The sequence below is a fragment of the Papilio polytes genome, unplaced genomic scaffold, assembly GCF_000836215.1.
Source record: "Papilio polytes unplaced genomic scaffold, Ppol_1.0 DF824269.1, whole genome shotgun sequence".
Lineage (NCBI taxonomy): Eukaryota > Metazoa > Arthropoda > Insecta > Lepidoptera > Papilionidae > Papilio > Papilio polytes.
This window is the reverse complement of record NW_013524935.1, coordinates 2,665,056-2,687,544: the sequence shown is the minus strand read 5'-3', so window position 1 is coordinate 2,687,544 and position 22,489 is coordinate 2,665,056. Positions and strand designations below refer to the sequence as shown.

Here is a 22,489-nt window from a genome sequence, read left to right as displayed (position 1 = left end):
TGAGGGTATCTTAATATAATGTACCGTCCGGTCACTAATAATAAATCAGTCCAGTACCAACCGCCGTTTCATTAACACACCTACATTACAAAATGTTTAGAAAAAAAATATGGCTATCAAGCTACTAAACATAAATGTTCTAAAATATAATTTTTCTATGTTTCCTTTTTAAAAGTTGTACAATAAAATCACAATTCTTTAACTCACAGGATTCTTGCTACCTCCCCTAAAAAGACTGAAAATGGTGATTTGCTAACAAAAGCGTCAATAAGGAAAGCTCAAGTGAAATCAAAACCACTTAAGAATAGCAATGGAACCAACAACAGTACACATATGTCAAATGGCACCACTCTAAGGTCTCGTTCCTCAAGGACATCAGCAAAGGGCAATGACAGCCATAAACTGACCGAGTACTTCAAAGAACAACTCAAAGTTCCCAAAGTGGAGTCTCCACCTCCACTAAAAACAATAAATAAGACTGCTAAAGTAGAAACTAAAGCTGTGAATGGCCATACAAATAATTTGAATCATAAATTGACGGAGTATTTTCCAGTACGACGCAGTGTTAGAAAAACTTCAAAATGTGTTATGGCAGAAAAGATGCGTGATTTGGAAAGGGCTGTGAGAGAGCAAACAGAAGATGGACTTAAGGTAGAATATTTTGATGGGAAGGGTCGCGGTGTGATAGCGACTCGTGCGTTCGTGCGCGGTCAGTTCGTGGTGGAGTACGCGGGCGAGCTGGTGGGCGTTGCGGAGGCGCGGGAACGCGAACAGCGCTACGCACTAGATCCGGAGGCTGGCTGCTACATGTATTACTTCAGGCACTGTGACCAACAGTATTGGTAAGCATCTGTGCCTATTTGGTATAAAACACTGCAAAACTAAGTCAACTAATTCATTATTAACTGTTTACGCCAAGACCTTATGATGGGGTAGCAGACTACCAAACCGTAATCTATCCCTACTCCATTTATTTATAGGGAAATTTGGAAAAAATATGAAGTAAATTTATAGCATAATCTTGTCGTTAATCATTAGTATGTTACCAGTCATCTTGTACATTGTAAAACTGGAGTTAAGCTTACACAAAATCTCACATGATATGTTTTTTTTTTAACCAGTATCGACGCGACGGCGGAGAGTGGTCGTCTAGGTCGATTAGTGAATCATTCTCGTAATGGCAACTTACACACCAAAGCAGTATGGGTGGACGGACCGCGCCTTGTGCTGATTGCGGCGCAGGACATTGCGCCCGGGGACGAACTTACTTATGACTATGGTGACCGATCTCGTGAGTCCCTCAGACATCATCCCTGGCTCGCACTTTGACCTGGGTAAGTTAACATTTGTTTGCATATAATCTGTTGTCTAGTAAACTGGTCAATACTGAGGGTTGGATGTTTCTAAGCCACTGTTTGTGATAAAAGTGCTGATGTGTGGGTCTAAATTATTCCGTTCTGAATTTAATATGATGCTTAGGTGTTTCTCTTAGTTTAGACTATAAAAAAAATGCTAGTACATTTTTTTTATAGTGTAATATTCAAATAATCCTTCATTACAGGTATGACTCCAGAAATCTCAAATGGACCTAGCATTATTTATTTCAATATTAGTTATGATAAATCTGTTTACTCTTAGTCGCATAAAAAAGTTAATTGTTGATGTAGTAAAACAAGAGGCCTAAAACATGTGGTTACAATAACTAGACCAGTTTTTAAATGTAAGCTTTGTTAACTGCCTTCATTCATAAAGACTATGAAAAGAAACACAGTATTTGAAAGTTACAAGATAGTTTAATATGTGAAGTATTTAGCAAGATAATGAAAGATAACTGATACCAAAACCTTAAGACCTTAATATTTTATTGCCAAAACAAGATATTAACATCTTGTAGAATGAGAAAAGTATAGTTTTTACTAATAAATCAGCTTCCTAAAGTCTTGAATATTTTATACAATATATAAAAACAATTTCAAATATAGACTATGATTAAGGGTAGTTAATAAATTAAACCCCCCCCCTGACCTACCTATAACAACGCCTAGGGTGGAGGGTGAGATTTCCTCATATGATGTATTTAAAAAAAATCCTTTGTTCGAATGTACAAATTCAGTTACAGTTATCTTTCGTTATAAACTTTCATCACAATTTTTATCACATGTATTTCGTCATCAAACATTATAGAATTAGTATTGATGAACTCAGTATTGCAATAATAAACATTATTTATCTCATATTTGTCTAGAATGAATTAAAAAAAGGCATAGTTGAAAGCAATAAGATCCCTCATAAATATAATTACGGTTTTTTAATTATATGTCTTGAATATTAATTTTCTTTAATATTTAAACAATATTAATGATATAGTGTTGCCTTAATCATGAAAGGATTTTTTTAAGTTGCACTTCTCGTATATTATCTAATTTAATATGAATTTTACCAAAATCTCTTTACATCCTACATTAAATATGTTAACTACTTAGTTTATAAAAATACAGCAATAAAGCGTAAATGAAATTGTCCATACAAATACATATTTTTGGACTTTAATTATAAATGTAGTAAGTAGTGATAGAATTTTTCGCACAAAATGTTTTTAAATTTTTAAACTCCCAAAATTATCCTAATATTGCACCATACATTTAAATTAATTAAAAAGTGTTTTTTTTTTAACTATTGTAAGTTAATTACAAAGGCTACTCTTTGTACTTTTTTGTTGTAAAACTTGTATAAAAGTAACAGTACTTATTTGTGCTTTGTAACACATTTTGACTCTAATTTTACTCAGAAAGTAAATTATGTTTGAATATTGTAATATCCCTTATATTTGGGACTTAATCTGGAATAAGACAAAGTTTGATCTATGTATGACTTTAAATATGACGGGAAACCTTATTTATTTAAACTTATGTTAGTATTTAAGAGTTATAAAAAAACTCGAATAATTTATGTATTTCGTGGTTTTTAGTCTAATGATGGTTGTACTAGTTTTGCTCACAAAATTATTCTATTATGGGGTTTGAAAAGTAATGAAATAAATATTAAATTAATTTACCCACCGTGATTTAAATTTGTGTCTGATTTTAACACTGGTTATGATCCTAGTTCATTAAAAAAATTACAATAAAAATGTTAGTCCATACAAGATGCTATTTATTAAATGTACATGTTTTAATGTATTTATTTCAATAACAAATCCATTTGAACATTCTTAATATATAAAATATTTATATAACCATTTGAAATACAAAACTTATACAGCCTTACAAATAAAAGTTAAACTTAGGAATAAACTGAGTATAAGCAAATATTAGTACAAATTTTGCTTACACTCAGTTTATTCCCAAATTTAACTTTATACCTCGTTTATTTGCTAGGCTGTTATACTTGGTGTGCCAATTATCCATACAAAAATATAAACATATATATTCAATGTAATGTATTATTTTATTTATATAAATAAATTGTTAGAAAGTGCCCATAAATGATAGTTTAATGTTTAGAGTGCTTACGGATATTTAATACTGATTTTTATATGTATATTAGGTAATATTTATTGTGCTTGTGGGACAGTGATCACCAAATAATGAATTATTAGATTGTAAATGTTGTTAAAATGGTGGAAAAATGTCCATTGTTAAAGTATATTAGTATATTGACATTAGTTAAGAGTGGGATGCAAAAAATATTGCTGTCTTTTTACAATAAGAATGAAAGAGATGGCAATATTTTCTTGCTCAGGCAATCAAAGGCCTCGATGTACACTTTAAATTCTTGAAATCTGGGAATTATAGTTTAAATTTGACTGATCATTCTTCCTTGAATGTAAGGAACATTGGATGTACTGCTTGTTTATGATATGATTGTTGCTGGAGTGAAATATGACATTGTTAGACTGAATGTAGGAAATAAAGTTAAGTTTTTTGTATCAACACCTATTATAAGTTTTAAGTAAAGATTCTTGATATTTTTATCTACCATACTGCCCTTCTTTTTTATATTCTGTATATGCTGATTGATTTTGTGCTGATTCATTCAGTGCTATTAATTTACCATGCAAGTTCATGTTATATGAAAATTATAGCATTGACAGTGTTGAATCGTTTGGCAATAGTGTTTCTCTTAAAACTCCAATACTTGTAAATTAAATTACTTTATTTTTGTTTTCTTTCATAAAATAGAGACAAAAGTGTAAGCAGCGAACTTCCAAGATTAAAGTTTTACGACCTTATGACGTCACTTCTAGAATCTTCCAGCAACAGTTTTATCCATGTAATGCTTTAGTAGTTCCTACTTCCCTTTATAAATTATACTAACGCTTTTTGTGATTTCTAATCAATTTGAAACTTAGTTAAAATGTTGATTGTGAAGTTACGGCGTAAATAACTTAGATAACAATCTTCCTTAATTTAGGATATTATTAAGTAGATTAATATAATGTACGTTTTGCATTTTGTTAAAAAAGTAAACTTAAGTAGAAAAGATATTGTAATGTTATAATCACGTTTTCTATGTCCGCTTAAACGTTTGATAGTATTTGCACGTTTTTAAATATATGTATAAAGGTTGTCGCACACACAGCAACTCTCAAATGCACTTTAGTTGTGAACCAGAATTGATTGTTCAACTTTGCATAATTTTTAATAAACACCACAGACGCTGAGTTCATACCAAGTATTGTTAATAAATAGTGCCTTAAATTTCAGTCAACTTCGACATAACGGTTAAATGATATAAGTGTGTGACGACCTTAAGAACACCAACAATAAATTTAGAGATGTATAAATGTGTTATTCAATTGTTGCTTTATATGTAATTTAAATATAGGACGCGTGCGATACAAAAATATACTATGACGTCACGGCATATGCCAAATAACTCGAGTTCGCGCACACGTAGTAGAGATCACATTACAAAAGTTCAAAGTATATGAAATGCACCAAACATAGGACTATATGTATATTGTAATTATCCAGACAGGTTTACAAGATGTATATTTTTGTAACCAAAGCGATGTTTAGTTTTTTTATCAGAATTTTTGCATTAAAAAGTATGTTGATGAAATAACCGACCGCCATGTTGATTAAAATGGCTAAAGTATTGCAAAAGGCTATCTTCCTAAGTAGTAAGAGACTTAATAATTTATTTTTAAAATAAGGGCAACAATGCACTGCCCTCTTATTATAGCAATGAAAATTGAGTGAATAAAAATGATATAAACATATTTTGTAGTTTTATTTGGGATCATCTTTCACCACTTTGTCACCTGAGGTAAATTTTATGGAATGTTTTTGTAAAGTGTAATTATCTTTAATAGTTAGACAAGGGAAAAAACCTAATTACTAGAGTATTTATAGTTTACATGCAATTTTTTTAGCAATATTCATTTTTTTTATTTTAACTTATGAGACACAAACCTTTTATAAATCTTTTGGATATAGTATTTATTCAAAAAATTCAAAAAATCACGATATGAAATAAAACACTATTTCTGGATTAATATTTATTAAAGCAGTCATAAGTTCCACATTAACAATCATGTTAACATAGTTTTTAGGTACATTTTTCACCTGCCGTAAGTTTACCTAAATCGACATTTACCAGCTTCAGATCATAGAAAATTAACTTCAGATAAATGTATTTCAGGTATCAGTATTAAATAATATTTAAACTATAGACGTAATTATGCAGTGACGACAGCATTATGATGTGATTTAAGATAGTACAACTGCGCCTGAGACTCGAGTTCCTGTAAGGAGCGCACCACTGGTGCCATCTGGGACACGTGGTCCTGTAACAAAAAAATGTATTTCTTTCTATTGGCATCACAGAGACTAGTATTGACCAGTTATGTACAGTTGAGGAATTTTATTTCCTACCCATGTAAAAAACGTTATATGACCATGCAATTATGTCCCAAATTTGTTATCTTTTAAGCAAATTAATTCTTTGTTCTGTGCATTATTGGATAGACAGATCAGGTATACACACCTGGTAGCCAGTACCAATTTGCTTCCTCTTCTGACCGTACACAACTTTCCCATCAAACTCATTACATGGCACTTTCATGTCTGGCTCAATTTGCTGGATAGTTATGTTCAAATGATCTTCAATATCTGCCAAGTACTGAAAATAGGCATTTTAATTATTGCTGTAAAACACATATTTTAAGAATTAAGTTATTTAGTTTCCTAATGAGTAATACCTGCGGCTCATTGTACCACATGCAGCAGCCTCTGGGCCTGTCGTCTACGAGGTTGGTGTTCCAGCAGTTGCGGCCGCGAGACGAACACCACTCGCCGTGGTACCATACCTACACATACGTCATCAAATTTTTATTTAAAACTAGCTATCATCGGCACAGTATTAAATAACTTAAACATCTGTAGATCATAGTCAATAACATTTGGTGTTGCGGATGTCCATGGGCGTTGCTAAGCACCTTGGTGTTGCCTAGACTCTTTTGCATCACTCATAAAAAAATAACATGTTAATACCTTGCATACTATCTCCTGATAGATAGGGATCCTCTACTATAATCTTACTAATATTATAAATGCGAAAGTTTAGATGGATGGATGGATGTTTGTTAGCGTTTGTAGCCCAAACGGCTGAATGGATCTCCATGAAATTTGGTTTAGAGCATAGTCTAGAAGAACACATAGGGTACTTTTTATCCCGGGAATAGTTACGGTTCCTGTGGGATTTATTAATTTACTTTTTTAATGTTTACTCGATCCTTCTGCAACGGTTCAACATATCCTTTTGAAATTTGGCACAGATATAAAACAAAGTCCGGAGTACACATGGGATGACGTTCATCCCCGAGAAATGTCCGGTTCCCGAGGGATACGTAGCTTTTTGTTATTTATATAGTTCGTATGTTTTCTAATACCATGCGAACGAAGTCGCGGGCAACAGCTCGTCTAAAAATAAAATACTTAATAAGTGTTTACCTTCTCCGGTACAGTAGCAACCAGACTGATAGCCAGCCCCATGCGTTCCGCACGACCAACACGGCCGATACGGTGCACGTAATTAGACTTCTCGTCTGGCAGAGTCACATTTATCACTGAAATTACGCATTTTGATATTAATGTTGTCATATTCCCATTTGTGAATAAAGCAATAGTCGGACAATCGTAAGTACAAACTCAATAGAAATTACGAGTTAAACGTTATCCCTACGAGTTAATGAACCAATCAAATACATACTATTCAATCGAAACAATGGGAGAAACAATACAATGGGAAACACCCGAGTCGTATGGTGGCTGTCTAAAGGTGAAGGGCGCTTTTGTCTATGCAAGAAATTAACTGGTCAACTTCTCACTGGTTCTACTAACTTCGTATTAAGAAAATCTGTACTACGCAGTAAAGTCACAACACTACTCATAGATCATTGACATACACGTCCCATCCCTATGACATCGGTCATTGTCAAGCAGAATTATTAAGGATAAGCGCGGTAAACAAAAACTGAGTATTACATAGTAGAATTAATTGGTGTTATAAAGAGGAAAGATTCCTATTTTTAGATCTTTGTATGTATTGAAATATTTCAAAAACTACTGGACTGATGTTAAGAATTCTTTCACCATTAAAAAGCTATGTTATCAGTGAGTAACATAGGTTATATATTTTAATTTCACGCGGACGAAGTCGCGAGCAACAACTGGCTAATACAAAAGGACTACTCACTGAAGGGCAGTCCGGATATATCAATACCCCTGGCAGCGACATCAGTACAGATGAGGAACTTGACCTGCGCCTGCTTGAACTTCTCCAAGTTGGCCTTGCGCTCCGGCGGCTTGCGGTCGCCATGCAGACACACGCAACTAAACTCGTTGCCGAAAGAACGTAGATACTTCTCTAAGTTATCACAGTCCAGCTTAGTGCGGCAGAAGATTATAGCCCTAGAATGTACCAAATATTGATATTAAAAAAACATAATACTAATATTATAAATGCGAAAGTTTAGATTTATGGATGGATGTTTGTTGTAGTTTGTAGCCTTAACTGTTGAACGGATGAAATCTGGCATGGATCTGGAAATCTGGAAGAACACATAGGCTATTTGCTTTTGGTTTTTTTAATGCCACGCGGACGGAATCGCAAGCGAAAGCTAGTAGATCATATTTACGACATAGGTTATACTAAAATTTTCGCATTTAGTAAGATGTAAGTCGGCAAAATAAATAAAGTACAAAAGTTGAGCAATTTTTTTTTCAGCAATTTTACCTGTCCATTTTATGTTCCCTGATAGCTTGAACGCAGTACTCGCCCTTCAATATCTTGACGGCCTCAGACCACCTTTCAGGCGTGTTGGCGTCCTGCTTCATGTTGTTCTTTGCATGGACGCCGTCCGTCTGTATTGTCCTTTAAAGGAAAAATCATTTTATTAACAGACAGTTTAAAGACTCCAAAAGAAATATTAAAAAGCTATACCGTAGACTAAATTGTTACATCACTGTGCTGAAATATGGTATAATCTACATATAGTACATACGAAATAGCAAGTTGAGAAATCAATTAGCATAAGCGAGACAGAGGTATAGTCGGGAAAATTGGCTGTGAAATCTTAAAACCAAAAATAGTTTCAACATGTTGAAACAAGACGTGCAACAAAATCAATATAATGCAGCTTCTAAAGTCGGTTAGTAATACACGGCTAGTTTCTTTTTATTATCCACTTATTTGCACCACTCACTGTTATCTAATTAGTTATTTGTAGGAAGAAGCGGAGTTTGTCTCGTTACAATGAACAAGGCAATTGTGCCTAAAGAGAAACACACCGTATTTCCGCGACTGTACATAATCAAGACATACTTGCGCAATGTCTCCCAGGAGCGGTCCTTCTGCGGGTCCACATTCACGACGACATGGTGCACCGTCTCCGGCACAGAGTCCTCGCCCTTCAGGTCCACCCATGTAGGAAAGTGCATCAGTTTCTCCTAATTAGCAAACACAGCAAATAATCTAAAATCATTTCTCAACATAGTGAAGTTTCATCAGGGATGGATGTGATTTCTTTTTATATCGTAAAGTGGCAAACAAGAAACCGGTCTGAATTCGCCAAAACAGCGAAGCGACTATTGCCCTTAGACATCCTCAAAAGCAGATGGTTTGCCTAGGAAAGGACACACAGAAAGTGCATATCCCTTTCCTATGCATCCCCACCTCCGGCAATTTACTTCCCATCTTTTCCTTGTCATTTATAAAAAAGAGTAGGGAGAGGAAAACTAGGAACCAAGGTACAGTGCTATTTATGAAATAAACAAATACGTACAGCCATCTTCTTAACTTCCAATGCATGTAGAGTGGCAGAACAGACAACCATCTGAAGTCGTCTGCCGTCGCTGGTGATCTTGGGGATCTGTCTGTGGAGGCGCTCGATCAGCTCGCCGTAGCCCGCCTTCAGGAGACCGTCCGCTTCATCCAACACGAAGAAACGGCAGTGCGTCAGCGCTAAGTATCCTGGTTTACGGAGTATTCCAAAGTAAATAAGAACTTTTCTTTCTTTTCTCTTAGAAAAATATATTTATATAGACTTTTGAGAATGTCAGAAATTAGAGTTTTAAAAATAATATTTTACTAAGAGGATTTTGTAAGCGAGATTAAAAAGTACTAGATTTGGCATTGCCATTATTTTACTTTGTATCCAAATTAAGTTTTACTCTCTCTCTCTCTCGCTCTCTCTCACTCTTTCTTTCTTTCTCGTCTATATCCCATATGGTATTGGTGTCAACTTTCTTTGTCAATTTCCTCCATTTCGCTCTACTCACGACATCCTAATCCAAAAATTGATTCATTATTAAACCTAAGATTTACTATGGGTCTAAAACTATTTGGTATCGTCAGCGAAAACATAGACGAGAGTATAAACAGTTTTTACTATAAAGTTTATTTTGAGATGAAAGTTAATACAATGAAAAGTTTGGGTTTTTAATTTTTTTAGTATTAACACAACTTACCTCCTTGAATGAGATCCTCGAGTCTTCCAGGTGTACCAACAACAATGTCAATGCCCGCATTCAGCTGGTTAATCTGATCTTTAACATTGATACCACCAACTACAAGCAACTCTCTTACTTTTGGATTTTCTAAGTACTTTTTAAATTTGGTAATTTGGTTACATGTTTGTTCAGCAAGTTCACGAGATGGCTAAAAAATTAAAAAATATTATCACATATTTTTTTAACTACTAATAAAACTGTAGTACTCAATGATAACATAGCTTTTTATTGATGAAAAAAATTTTAAACATGTCCAGTACTTTTTGAGTTATTTCAATACATTAAAAAAAACTTTTCTTCTTTATAATATTAATATAGATGGTTGCCAAATGTTGCCCTTATCAAATAACAAATAACCAATTTTACTAGAAGCCAAATCTCATAAATATTTGAAATACTAAGATAATGTTAGAATTAAATACACTCAAATTGCTAAACAAATTTTTACCTCAATGATGATAGCCTGTGGTGCATTGTTCACTGGCTTGCTGTCAGTTAACTGAACTGACGAGACATTATTAAGTTTGACACATTCCTTGGGCGCATTGCAGATTGCCACATAATCTTTAGGTGGAGTATGCTACAACACAAATATATGTATTTCCATCATATAAACATCAATTAGATTAATTTCATAATATTTCTATTAAAACACATATAAAACCTACTTTATATCATTTATCATTGTCATGGAATTTTCAAAATAAGCGAGAAATTTGACCATTATAATAGTCCGAAGTATGGTTTGACATAGTAATATACATAGACATAGCACATAGTAAATTTTAATGTTGATTCAAAACAAACTATAGTAACCGCATTAAGATAATATATAATACCTTGAAAGGTGTAGCACCAAAGTTAAAACTCATTTCAGCATTCTTCAGAACAACAGCAGGGAAATAGCAATCTAATTTACGTGATTGATCTAGTTTGAATGCAATACCTAAGTCTTCTCCATTCTTTGTATAACGAATCTCTCCTTCATTAAGGTTCAATAAGCAACCTGTAAGAAGAAATCAATTAGTTTCTAATATAAACAGAGCAGACTATCGGCCAAATACTGAAACATCATTTTAATATTTAAATATATAACAGCCTCTCAATGATAAGGCTACGCATGAACTCCAAATTCCAATCAAATATTGAAATCCATTGATTGTAAACAGAGTTTTAAGTAAAGTATTTGAAATATGCTTCGGTATTAGGCCATTTGATAACTGTATAACTCAATATTGAGCAATTATATCTGTGTGTAAATCAAACAATTAGAGTAGTGGTTGAAAACCTAATGGTTGAAATTTCACAATATAATAATCAAAGATATTTTAATTTTAGATTAAGTTTAATTATAGTCAAATTTCATGTTCATCCATTTCCTTAAAAAGGGTACAAATGTTTCATTACACATATTAATAAATGTATTACTAATATTGCAGTTGCACACCGTCATCTAATGGCTAATGGTGATGTAACCCTTAAAAAGGTAAGAGTACAGCAGTGTATATCAACATACCTATTACATCATTTTTGCCATATGCACCTCCATAGTCATCAAATTGTTTGGCATTTGACTTCTTACCAGTCCCACCATATCCAAAACCAAATCTATCAGTTCCTAGATCCAGCCTTGCCTGTGAGGTAAAAGAAAATACTCATAGTAATATCTATTGAAGGCAGCCTGCTCTTCATATAAAGCAGTTAAATAAACTAAATGGTGACCTAAAGTCTGTATTAACTTTTATTAAAACTATTGGCAGGGTTTTGTCCATTTACTAACATTTCTTGTACCATTCCAACAAGCTCTAAGCTTGTGCTGTGCCATATTAACGTATCATTGTGCAATTATTTATATTATTGCACAATAAGGATAAATTTTCAGACAAACTACCATCTTTAGCTATAAGAAATAAATAAACTTGAATACTTAGTGTTTAGACAAACAAAAATCTTAGTCTTAAGTTTCATCTTTGATTTCATACAATTTTATTTTAGAAAATGGCATTAAACTTACAGATTGTGTTGACCATCCTACACGGCAGAGACCCTCATCAGTTACAATAGCCTCATAGTAATAAGCTCCCTTGGTGTGTACACCTTTGGTAGCCCTACAGCCGTGCCAGTCTTTGTGATCACGAGATTGACATCGCAAACCATCTGGAGTAACTGCCAAAGCTTCTGTTCGATCAAAAAATGACAAAGTCCACTCAGTAACTGTTTGTAGTATCACTTTACTTGTCTTTCCTTCTTGTATATCCTTTAAGGTTTCCCAAACTATTTGTAATATAGGTAAACAGAATGCGCCGGTCTTGCCACTGCCGGTTTCTGCAGCCATAAGGACATCTCCACCACCTAAGATTAATGGTATCGCCTCCGCTTGAACATCTGTCGGTAATGTCCACTCCATTTCTTCAATAGCCTTTCCCAATTCGGGAAGCACACCAAATTCCTCAAACGCAGTCATTTTTTGGTACACTTATGCTACAACTTTGATAAGAAAAAAAATCTAATTTTGAGATCGGCTGTCACTCATCAATGTCATTCCAACTGCCACTGTCAAAGTAAAAAGTCAGTATTTCACAACATTTTTAATCCGACGTTCAAAAAGGTGGTGGTTCTCGGTATAGTCTGTTTTATCTCGGCTAGTCAAGTTGCGTTTTCATCTTAAATAAGCTTTAAATTTTAAATGGCCAAACCACGATTACTTATCAAGCTACTGCTTATTTTATGATGTAAATATCATAAAGAAGGCACCTACAGTAAAAATAGAAACATTGAATTCAATGTTTTTTAAAATAATTGACGTGAAATGAAACAAAATGTGTTTTGAAATGACATTAATTTGACAATTATTTATAAATAAGCCTAACCTTTAAAATGGATTTAAGATTATTTTACTTTTGATTTACTGAATTTCTAAATTGTACACAAAATGGACTTAACTGTACTTAATACCGAGACAACTCCAAAGTTATCTTCTAAAGGAAAATATATGATTTACTTAACCGGTGGTCTTGCAGTAGGCGTTAGCGTAATATGTATACCTTTCGTTTCACCTGCTTTGAGAAGAGTTTGCTTGCCGTACGTCCCAGCTACCACTGATCAATTAACAGGGGTTACTAAAGCCTTAGTTGGTCGAAGTGGACGTTTATTGGATGTAGGATCTGGAGATGGTAGGATAGTGTTCACAGCTGCCAAACTTGGTTTTCAAGCTGATGGAGTGGAACTAAACTCTATTTTGGTGTATTATTCGAGATTAGCAGCTGTGTTTAGCCAGCATAGGAATACAAAGTTTTATAGAAAGGATCTATGGACATTTAGCCTTAAGCCTTATCAAAATATTGTGATATTTGGTGTTGAACAAATGATGACAGAATTTGAAAGTAAGTTATTACAAGAAGTAAATAATGGTACAGTTGTAGTCGCTTGTAGATTCCCATTACCAAATATGACACCTACAGAGACAATAGGACATGGAGTTGATACAGTATGGAAATATGTAATTAAAAAATAATAAATAGAAATTGTTGTATAGAAATTATAGTAAAATAATTATATTTATAATATGTTTTATTGCCTAATAAATATAAAATACATATATACATAGTAACAAGTAATCTTAAAACCTCCCACTTCTTTTCCTTCCTGTATACTTTGTGTCAGGTTTTGTTTCTTTTCCTTGTTTCCGTCGTCTTTCCTTTTTCTCTAAAAGCCAAGCCCTTGTATTCTTAAGTGGTTTACCTCTTGCTCCTTTAGATGCCTCTCTTCTTGCATATTTTACTTGAAGGCTGTTTTCTTCATCAACCCCTTTAAAATTAAAATTACCATATTTAATTTGAAGTTAATCTATTATTAGTTAGTACTGCACAGAAGTTATAGTAATATATTTTTAATGACACATTATTAAAATTGCTGTAACTAACCAAGAGCTTGTGGTAATGGTGCAGATCCTCCTGTCATAAGAACCAAAAAGAACTTCTTAGCCTTGGCAGAGTTTGGATAATCTATGACAACACCTCCATAGAAACCTGCTTTCATGGCTTGTGATGTCAAAAGTTCTAGTTGACTTTCATTTTCTGGATAGAATTGAAACACAGCTCTAGCTGATCTTGACTAGAAGAAATAATAAAAATGAAATAAAAACAATAATAAAAACATTTCATCATTTAAATGTATAAAATTTCATACCAAAGATGCATAGAGTGAACTAAAAAAATTATACAGTCTTTTAATGGGTTGATGTGACTTTTTATCAGCATTAAAGAGCCATTGAAGTGCAGAAACAGATACAGCACCATCAAAACTTCCAGGTTTAAATGGTACCCCATCACCCATGTCAGCGAGTACCAAATCACCTTCAGTTTCCCGCTCCAATGCAACATCTGAAAATCCATTCACAAGTTGCCATCTTATAAATTTGTTGTAAACAGCTAAAATTGACATTGCAACTGGTTTGTTTTGTTGCCCAATATTTAAACAATGTTTTAGAGTATTATCTTGAAGTACAAGGATTGCAATTGGGTGTATAAACATATCATATATGATATAATATATTGTCTGTTATTAGTATGTTAATATGTTATTAATAATCATACCTAGCATAGCAGAAGATATATCAAGACCAATCCACAAGTGGCCATTTTCTTCTAGCACTGTTCCTGATAAACCAGATCCACATCCTATGTCCAAGAGCAGGCATGGTGTTTCTTCTGGTAGTACTAGTAATTCTATACATCTTTCTGTCATCTGTGCTTGGATGTCAATAATTCTTGAGCTGAAGAAATCAACTTTAATTTTAATTTTACCATTTTAAGACAAATCAACATACACAATAATATATGTATTTACAACAAACTGACTTTTGTGTATATTTTCTGGCTTCATCTTCATTATAAAACTGAAAAACAAAAATGAGATATGTCATTGTGCATTCAATATTATCATTTTATAAAAAGAAATGAATCATACAAGTTCAGGCGGGGCTTGATGTTCTGGTCTTTTCGACATTTCCTTCAGTTATTTTTATTATGGGCTTATCACTTTATTAAAATAACATAACCTTTAAAACTGTTATTTATCTCGTGTGGCTGACACTGACATTTGAACACGACATTTCACGTCTGCTTTTATTTATCGACTCGCGAAATATTTTCCCATAAGGTTATAATACTTCAGTAGGCAAAATTTTTAAACAAATTATTGATTTTAAAGTCAATTAAAATAGTCACAATTTCTACACATCCAATGTATAAAACTGCTTCTAATTCTATTAGATAATGTATGCCTGTATCAAAACGAAAAAACAAATGTCAATTTGATATCAATGTCATTTTATTTGCAAAGCGGGAAATATTGTATTTATTTATTTTTTGTTTTAATTTAACTTTTTTTGCTGTTTTAGTCATTAATATTATTCTATCTTATGTAAATAAATAATTTGGCTGAAGGCTACTAAATAATGCGATTTTAAAAGAGATTGCTTAATTATGCCGAAACCGCTAAGCTTAAAAAAGGTAACAGTTATTTTATCACTTATAGTATATTTATTTGTAAATGATTACTATAGAAAATAACGGAAGATGGTGTCAAAATGATTATGTTTCTCATTCAACCTTCGAAGTTTCCATCTTTTTTTTTCTATTTTATTACAACCACTTATATTTAATGTTTTTTTTTTCTTTTAGAACCATCAAGTAACTGCCAAAAATCAAAAAGTGATAACTCAATTTTTTAAAAATCCTGTGAGCAATGACACTCAAAAAAATTCTACACCAAAAAAAGATAAAGACTTCCCTGCCTTCAAACCGGACACGAATTCTGCACTTAAACGCAAGATAATCTCACCAACACATACAAAGTCTGATAATGAAATTTTAGAAATCTCCCAAACAAGTCCCACAAAAAGTACAACCAAGAAACTTAAAGCTATTAAAAATAATAATGAAATAATTAAGGTATTTAATAAAGAAAATAAAAACGAAGGATTTACAAAGAGCACCGAGGAAACTCGCAAAGTAGATCAGTTAAAAGAAACCTTAATAATCACAGAAGAGGATCTTAATGATAAAAATATAAATATACACAATAGTCCTATCAAAAGAGTATTAAATGAAAACTATGAAAGAGTAACAAAAATCCAATCTCCTAAGAAAACTTTACATTTTGATAATACTCTTTCGCCAAGTAAAGGTGGAAATGTTACACCTAAGAAATACTGTAAAGGTATGTAGTTTTATTTTTTCTGTGAAGCATTTATATTATTTATTGACTTTTATTTTTATTATTGTACCTGTTTCATTTCTTTTTATCTTTATAAAACATACATTTGTGTTTAGTTTCAGTTTTTGGAAGTCCTAATAAAAAGGAGAATTCAAATAAATCATGTGAGAATTCACCATCAAAATCTGGTTCAACAATTAAAACATCACAATCATGTGAAAGGGAAATAGATAATATATTTGAAGATGAGTGGGAAATAGATCATTTTCAGGAGGTAACTATTTGTAAAGTAAATCTTTAATGCACTGTTGTATGTACATTACTGCAACACTTATTGCCCCCACTCAGAATTGTTACTAAGCAAATACTATCTACACTAAGGGTCTATCCCTGTAACTCTCAAATAATAATTGTGCCAGTTACACTCAGACTAGTTACTCAAATGTATCCTAATAAATCTACACTTAAATGACACTAAATCACTTTGAGTGCAGTTTGTGTGCAGACATTACCCTGTATATATAAACTGAAATGTTAATTTTGTAGGTAGATGAAGAAAATTTAAATTTATCCTCAATACACCGATGTGAGGTTCTGTCTGTGAAATTGAATGGGCATATTCAAGAAGTAAAGGTGCAAAGTGATAATTTAAGAGCCACTTGTTATGTTGAAGGTATTTGGTCAGTATCTACTACACATTATTCAATAATTTTTCTAGATAAATTTATAAAGCATTAAGTTACTGGACAAGACAATAAATTAATCGTTTTGGGTGCTTTCACCATTTTTATTAAAAACCTACTTCATACTAATTTTATGAAAGTGAAATTATAGATGGATGGATGTTCGTTACTACATCCAAAATAGCTAAAAGTATCTTAATGAAATAAGGCACAGACATAGTACATAGCCTGGAAGAACTTAGGCTACTTACTATTTTTTTTATGAAGTTTTAAAGTTATAGACAAAACTTAGTAAGTCATAAGTATATAAATATAATATAAATATGTTATAGTATACATAGTTATGTAATACAATTTTTCACAATTCCAGGTTATGTTTGAGTTTACAAGAAGGTGATATTGTAAGTATTTTAGCTGTTCGCAATTCATTAGGACAATTCCATGTGAACAATACTGCAGGGCTCATTGTGTTCAGACCTGACTACTTATTGTCGTCAACAAGTGTTGTGGCCGGTGTGTTCTGTCAAAGAAAAGCTGTACTACAAGAGAGATGGAGAGGTATCGATTCTGCTAATATTGCTGTAAGTTTATTCTATGTTTCTTTTCAAAGGTTTTAAACATTTTCCCTTCATGTATAGATTCTTATGAAGTAGTAAATGTTTAAATAATAATTGGTGCTCTTAGAGTTATGTAGCGATTACTAAAGCAGGTCCTTTTACACTAATGTAAAGAGGAAATTTTGTAGTTTTATAAGAAGTGTATTAACTCAAAAACTACTGGACTTATTTCAACAATTTATTCTACACTAAAAAGGTTTTATCTCTCAAGAACTACAATTATTATTGAAAAAAAGTTTATTTTTTGAATTCCCCGCTAAATAAGTTACAGGCATAAGTTGTAGTGTGTATTTCTAATTAGTTTCTACAGTGTTTACCTTTGGGATAGTTGTTGCTTTTGCTATGATATTCATCTTTAGTTTTTTTAAATTCCAGATGACTATTGGTATTTTAATTCATGAACTAGTTCAAAAAGCACTCACAGATCGTATTATGAGCCCAGATAAATTACGTTTTGAGACTGATAAAATTATTAAAGAATCAACCCAGATGTTATTTGACGCCGGACTCTCTGAAGAGGAAGCGAGATCGAATATGGAAACGTATATAATGCCGCTAAGTGAATTTATGAATACATATATGGCTGAAAAACCTAAACAACATATGGTATGAACATAGATTAACTTTTATCTGCCTTACATTTTAAAATATGCATTGTATACTCATAACATTGCTTATTACTTAAAATTATAACCCAGTTTGATGATGTAGAATATAGATATTTCTCTTTGAAATATCTGGCTCGAAGGACCATTATTTTTTGTCTTTTCTCAGCAAAAACGAAATAACAATTGGTCTGGTCATATAAATAAAGTATTGGATATAGAAGAAAACCTTTGCTGTCCTAAATTAGGGTTAAAAGGGAAAATCGATGCGACATTAGAAGTTACTATTCATGAACGGGAAGGTGAGATATAGTAATTTTTTTATATTTATTTTTTTCATGTCATTCATTTCTTTAGCAACACAACAAACTATTTTTGGATAAGAATTGCTTGTACACTTAAAAACTATTGCACCAATTTAATTTTTTTTTCACTATTACGAAGCAAAAGCTCGCGATTTCGTCCGCGTAATTACCTTTTTAATGGTGATTTTTTTTCTAAATTGGCCCAGTATTTTTGGAGTTATTTCAATAAATAAAAAATCCAAATCTTTCTACTTTATAATATTAGTATAGATACAGATTTATCGCTGAATGATTGAGCAATAAGTTTTTTTTTGTATATTATTATTAATCATAAAATTTCAGGTAAGCATCGGGAAGTAATTCCTTTGGAACTGAAGAGTGGTCGAGCAACAGTGTCCGTGGAGCACCGCGGGCAGCTGGTGCTGTATGGCATGATGCTCAGCGTGCTGCGCCAGGAGGACCCCACAATGGCTATGCAGAGAGGATTATTATTATATTTAAAGTAAGAGTTACTACATTAAAAAAAAAACTTTACTAGCAAGTTACCTTCCATTATTTAAATCTATGCCAAATTTCAGTGAGATTCGTTGATCCATTCTAGAGATATGTAATAACTTTCATCCATACATACATCCATACATCTACACTTTAGTATTTATAATATTAGTAAGAAGTAAGATAATATTAGTGTTTATAGTATATTTGTTATATGGCGTAAAAAGTTTAAATAATATGCATGGGAAAGGACTCTTTTTAAAAAATATTTCTTTTTGGTTAATTTACTAATATTTCTTTTACCATTCTCCCTAAGCTCTGGGCTAGGATATGGTTTTACAATAGTCGAATGGTGGGAATCGAACCCTCGACTACGTGATTGTAAATCCGTACTAACCATTAGGCTATTGCTGCTTAAATTAAATATACTATTTCCTTAATGTAAGCAAGTTAACACTATAGCTGTCTTTCTAGCCTTTTTATTATATTTCTAAGTGTTGCAGGTTTCTTCCTGTACTGTAACGAATTTTCTAATATTTTTTTTCAGAGAAGGCATTATGCTTCGTGAAGTGAGTTGTGGCTACCCGGAGCGGAGAGACCTTATTATGTTGAGAAATCAACTTGTGCAGTATTTAACTACACAGCATAATAAAATAGGTAAGTAGTATTAATAAATGTTTTTTGATTAAACTAGCGATCCTCCCCAGCTTTGTCTTAGTGCCTACGAATATAAGTCTCATATCTGCTCTTTTCCATTGATGTAATATGTATTTAGTGGTGTAGTTTTTTAATGCCGAAATAATTCATATGGATTCAGTAGTTGCAAAGCCTTTTAAATGTAAAAAAATCAAATCTTTTATTTTTATAATATCAGTATAGATAAAAATATTTAATTGAGCTACTATGTTTTTAATTGAATACTTTCCAAAACGAATGATAATCTGATTGGAGTATATATTATATTATATTATATATTTTTTTTGTTCATTAAAAATGAAGCATGACCAGAGTAAGATTACCTCCGATTTGTATAATCAAACTTGTGTATAGGGGTCATGATATACTGGACGTTTGTGTATATTTGCAGCGGATGATTCCGACATAGACGCTAAGTACCAGCGGCTGCCGGAGCCGGTGCAGCGCGACTCCTGCGCCAGCTGCCCCTACCTCACTGTGTGCTCGCTACATCTCTGGTAATCTGCATTATATTAAAAAAAATATATTTATTTCCTCGTTGGGCAGGTGACTGGTGTCCTAACTAGGGTACCCTGTGTATGGATCACCAAGCCATATATAAAAAATTAAAAAATCTACCATATATAAAAAACTTTATTTTATTGTTTACTTTTATTTGCAAATGTAAAAATTCAAAAGCTTAAATGACAAGGCATGTCATTGGGTAATTATCGTTACTATGGAAATCTTGCTTCTGCAAGACTCTTCTTTTCTTTGCCTTGTATTGTGTCCCTTTCTCGCAAGTCATTTTTTTCTAATTTATTCACCCTCTCAATAAGATTACGTTAAGAAAAATATGATATGTTTGCTGATATCCTACATTACAAAGAAATATGTGTTTACGCTTTGTTATATTATTATATGATAAATGTAGATGTTTATTTTAAGTAAAATTATGTAATATTTCGTTTCAGGCACACAGATGGTCCGAAAGTATCAAAATCTCACCCACTGGCGAAACTCCGAGAAAATGCTCTCGGTCACTTATCTCTTACGCATATAGAATATTTCTTACATTGGGCATATTTATTGAAATTAGAAGAAAAAGTACAATTAACATCATCACCACTGCACACTTTGTGGACCGATAGTGTGGAGAAAAGGTTATACATTCTGTATTAATGTAAATTAGTTTAAATTGTATTTCAATTATTTGACCAGAACTGATTGATATTAACGACGTTAAAGGTTTTTATTTCACCATAAATATCTCCACACTGCTTTTGAAAGTACTCCAATTCTTATTAATCAAAATTTAATAATAATAATAACTGGTTGCTTGAGTCATCGGATTCCGCAGCCGGTGGTGCTCTATTTTTTATATAATGCATTTTATTTTATTTTTATATCAAATCTTGTAAAATGTATTATATAGAAAATGAGAAATAAAGATATATGGAATTAAATAATAATAATAATAACTCATTTCACTCAATAACTCATTAAATTTTGCAGCGTATAATACTGTTCAAAAAACATTTTATATATCAAAATTTACACAAGAAATCTATTAAAAAATCAACAGTTGGCTACATGTGTTTAAATGTACTTAAAACATTTTAGGATTTTCTTAAAATTAGTCCTATTAAGTTGAATATCATAATTTGATGAGCTCACTAATAATCGCATATGAACTTCCTTTCCAGAATGAAACGCGGCACATGCGCTGGCAGACTTACATTGCAATCAGTGGAGACATCCGGCAATAGATATTTACATACATTTAAACGTGAAAACGCTTACGGTAAGTTTCATTTAATGGTTTTAATTAATTTTGACATTACTAATATTTTAAATTTAGATATATATACAACAGTAAATTTCTGTTGGATGTATGGATGTTTGCTACTATATATCTTCTATCTATCTATATCTCGCTGAAATTTGTTATAAATATGGAACATAGCCTGTTAAAACACATGGCTACTTAACTAAGTTTCTTTTTGATTCCGCGCGGACGAAGTCGCGGCAAAAGTTAATACTATTATAATAAGCTGTACTTGTTTTTGTTTGTTTTATAGACAAATCAATGGATTGTAGAAAAACGACTGGACCCCAAGAAGGAGATTTTTCAATAGTCAGTATAGAGAAGAGGCCGTGGCTGGCCGCAGGAGTTGTTACTTATAGAAGTGAAAAGGAAATTAAAATATTACTAGAAAGGTACCTTTTTATTTTTATTTCAGTAAAAATAAAATAAAGCACTTCTTAGATGTCCAATAATTTAATTGTATATTGATTACAATTGAACTCAAGATATTATATACTAGCTTTTGCCCGCGACTATGTCCGCGTGGAATTAAAAATACAAAAGTGAGTAGCCTATGTGTTCTTCTAGACTATCCTCTACATCTATACCAAATTTCATCGAGTTACTTTCAGCCGTTTAGGCTACAAACTTTAACAAACAGCCACCCATCTAAACTTTCGCATTTATAATATTAGTCAGATTTCAAATTAAGTATTTAAAAATTATCATTACAGAGATTTAAGTCAACGACAGAACGACGAAACAATTTTCCATATAGACGCGTACGAATCGTACGCTAGTACAGTACAGAATCTTACTAATCTAGGTGTACTTATAGAAGATAGTGAACGTGCGCACAGACTGAGAAGGTAAAAAAAAATCAAACACTGACATAGTACAGAGAAACCTATAGATGCTGTTTATTTTTTTGTCAAAATCTTTTTTTTTATAATACAAGGTGGCAAACGTGCGAGCGGCCACCTGAATCCACCGAAATGGAAAGCGACCGCTGCCCATAAACATTCGTATTTGCAGATGCGTTGCCTTTTTTTTTTTTTTTTTTTTTT

The 22,489-nt window shown here is 32.4% G+C and overlaps 5 protein-coding genes across 6 annotated transcripts in view; 3 read left to right on the top strand and 2 right to left on the bottom strand.

Annotated features, from left to right (window-relative positions):
* LOC106108377 (histone-lysine N-methyltransferase pr-set7) overlaps positions 1 to 2,530 on the top strand; it is a 5,735-nt gene extending 3,205 nt beyond the window's left edge. The window contains exons 3-5 of the mRNA XM_013289540.1: positions 210 to 842; positions 1,122 to 1,334; positions 1,562 to 2,530. Coding sequence (XP_013144994.1) covers positions 210 to 842; positions 1,122 to 1,329 — 841 coding nt within the window. The 3' untranslated portion in view covers positions 1,330 to 1,334; positions 1,562 to 2,530. The remainder of the gene's footprint in view (positions 1 to 209; positions 843 to 1,121; positions 1,335 to 1,561) is intronic.
* Positions 2,531 to 5,488: 2,958 nt separating this feature from the next.
* LOC106109496 (ATP-dependent RNA helicase Ddx1) lies at positions 5,489 to 12,571 on the bottom strand. The gene is made up of 13 exons (XM_013291017.1): positions 12,031 to 12,571; positions 11,533 to 11,650; positions 10,856 to 11,022; positions 10,465 to 10,596; positions 9,975 to 10,164; positions 9,290 to 9,477; positions 8,830 to 8,954; positions 8,242 to 8,379; positions 7,702 to 7,916; positions 6,957 to 7,072; positions 6,206 to 6,313; positions 5,992 to 6,126; positions 5,489 to 5,791 (listed from the first exon to the last, which is right to left on the bottom strand). The coding sequence occupies exons 1-13, from the start codon at positions 12,478 to 12,480 to the stop codon at positions 5,684 to 5,686; spliced, it is 2,190 nt and encodes a 729-aa protein (XP_013146471.1). The 5' UTR covers positions 12,481 to 12,571; the 3' UTR covers positions 5,489 to 5,683.
* Positions 12,572 to 12,855: 284 nt separating this feature from the next.
* On the top strand, positions 12,856 to 13,577 carry LOC106106409 (protein FAM173B). The gene has a single exon (XM_013286991.1). The coding sequence runs from the start codon at positions 12,949 to 12,951 to the stop codon at positions 13,528 to 13,530; it is 582 nt and encodes a 193-aa protein (XP_013142445.1). The 5' UTR covers positions 12,856 to 12,948; the 3' UTR covers positions 13,531 to 13,577.
* Positions 13,569 to 15,135, bottom strand: LOC106106392 (probable 18S rRNA (guanine-N(7))-methyltransferase). Of its 2 annotated transcripts, none has more exons than XM_013286972.1 (6): positions 14,985 to 15,135; positions 14,876 to 14,913; positions 14,612 to 14,790; positions 14,205 to 14,398; positions 13,940 to 14,129; positions 13,569 to 13,823 (listed from the first exon to the last, which is right to left on the bottom strand). In XM_013286972.1, exons 1-6 carry the CDS (start codon positions 15,021 to 15,023, stop codon positions 13,636 to 13,638), a joined length of 828 nt encoding a protein of 275 aa, XP_013142426.1. In that variant the 5' UTR covers positions 15,024 to 15,135; the 3' UTR covers positions 13,569 to 13,635. The 2 variants fall into 2 exon arrangements, with proteins under 2 accessions (XP_013142426.1, XP_013142433.1); XM_013286979.1 differs by having other exon boundaries at positions 14,612 to 14,803; positions 14,985 to 15,039.
* Positions 15,136 to 15,379: 244 nt separating this feature from the next.
* The window catches only part of LOC106109628 (DNA replication ATP-dependent helicase/nuclease DNA2), a 13,758-nt gene continuing 6,648 nt past the window's right edge, over positions 15,380 to 22,489 (top strand). The window contains exons 1-14 of the mRNA XM_013291217.1: positions 15,380 to 15,529; positions 15,701 to 16,238; positions 16,352 to 16,509; positions 16,782 to 16,915; positions 17,289 to 17,499; positions 17,911 to 18,141; positions 18,310 to 18,442; positions 18,788 to 18,947; positions 19,488 to 19,597; positions 20,028 to 20,133; positions 20,590 to 20,778; positions 21,322 to 21,419; positions 21,697 to 21,835; positions 22,157 to 22,291. Coding sequence (XP_013146671.1) covers positions 15,503 to 15,529; positions 15,701 to 16,238; positions 16,352 to 16,509; positions 16,782 to 16,915; positions 17,289 to 17,499; positions 17,911 to 18,141; positions 18,310 to 18,442; positions 18,788 to 18,947; positions 19,488 to 19,597; positions 20,028 to 20,133; positions 20,590 to 20,778; positions 21,322 to 21,419; positions 21,697 to 21,835; positions 22,157 to 22,291 — 2,369 coding nt within the window. The 5' untranslated portion in view covers positions 15,380 to 15,502. The remainder of the gene's footprint in view (positions 15,530 to 15,700; positions 16,239 to 16,351; positions 16,510 to 16,781; positions 16,916 to 17,288; positions 17,500 to 17,910; positions 18,142 to 18,309; positions 18,443 to 18,787; positions 18,948 to 19,487; positions 19,598 to 20,027; positions 20,134 to 20,589; positions 20,779 to 21,321; positions 21,420 to 21,696; positions 21,836 to 22,156; positions 22,292 to 22,489) is intronic.

Bases quoted from the DNA above. Each gene is read 5' to 3' on its own strand.
- LOC106109496 (XM_013291017.1), bottom strand. From the start codon at position 12,480: ATGACTGCGTTTGAGGAATTTGGTGTGCTTCCCGAATTGGGAAAGGCT. The intron at 6,127-6,205 runs GTATTACTCATT...GCCTATTTTCAG, and splicing joins TGTGGTACAATGAGCCGCAG to TACTTGGCAGATATTGAAGA. The intron at 5,792-5,991 runs GTGTGTATACCT...TTTTTGTTACAG, and splicing joins AAATTGGTACTGGCTACCAG to GACCACGTGTCCCAGATGGC.
- LOC106106392 (XM_013286972.1), bottom strand. From the start codon at position 15,023: ATGTCGAAAAGACCAGAACATCAAGCCCCGCCTGAACTT. The intron at 14,399-14,611 runs GTATGATTATTA...ATGGATTTTCAG, and splicing joins TATATCTTCTGCTATGCTAG to ATGTTGCATTGGAGCGGGAA. The intron at 13,824-13,939 runs GTTAGTTACAGC...TTAATTTTAAAG, and splicing joins ACCATTACCACAAGCTCTTG to GGGTTGATGAAGAAAACAGC.
- LOC106106409 (XM_013286991.1), top strand. From the start codon at position 12,949: ATGGACTTAACTGTACTTAATACCGAGACAACTCCAAAGTTATCTTCT.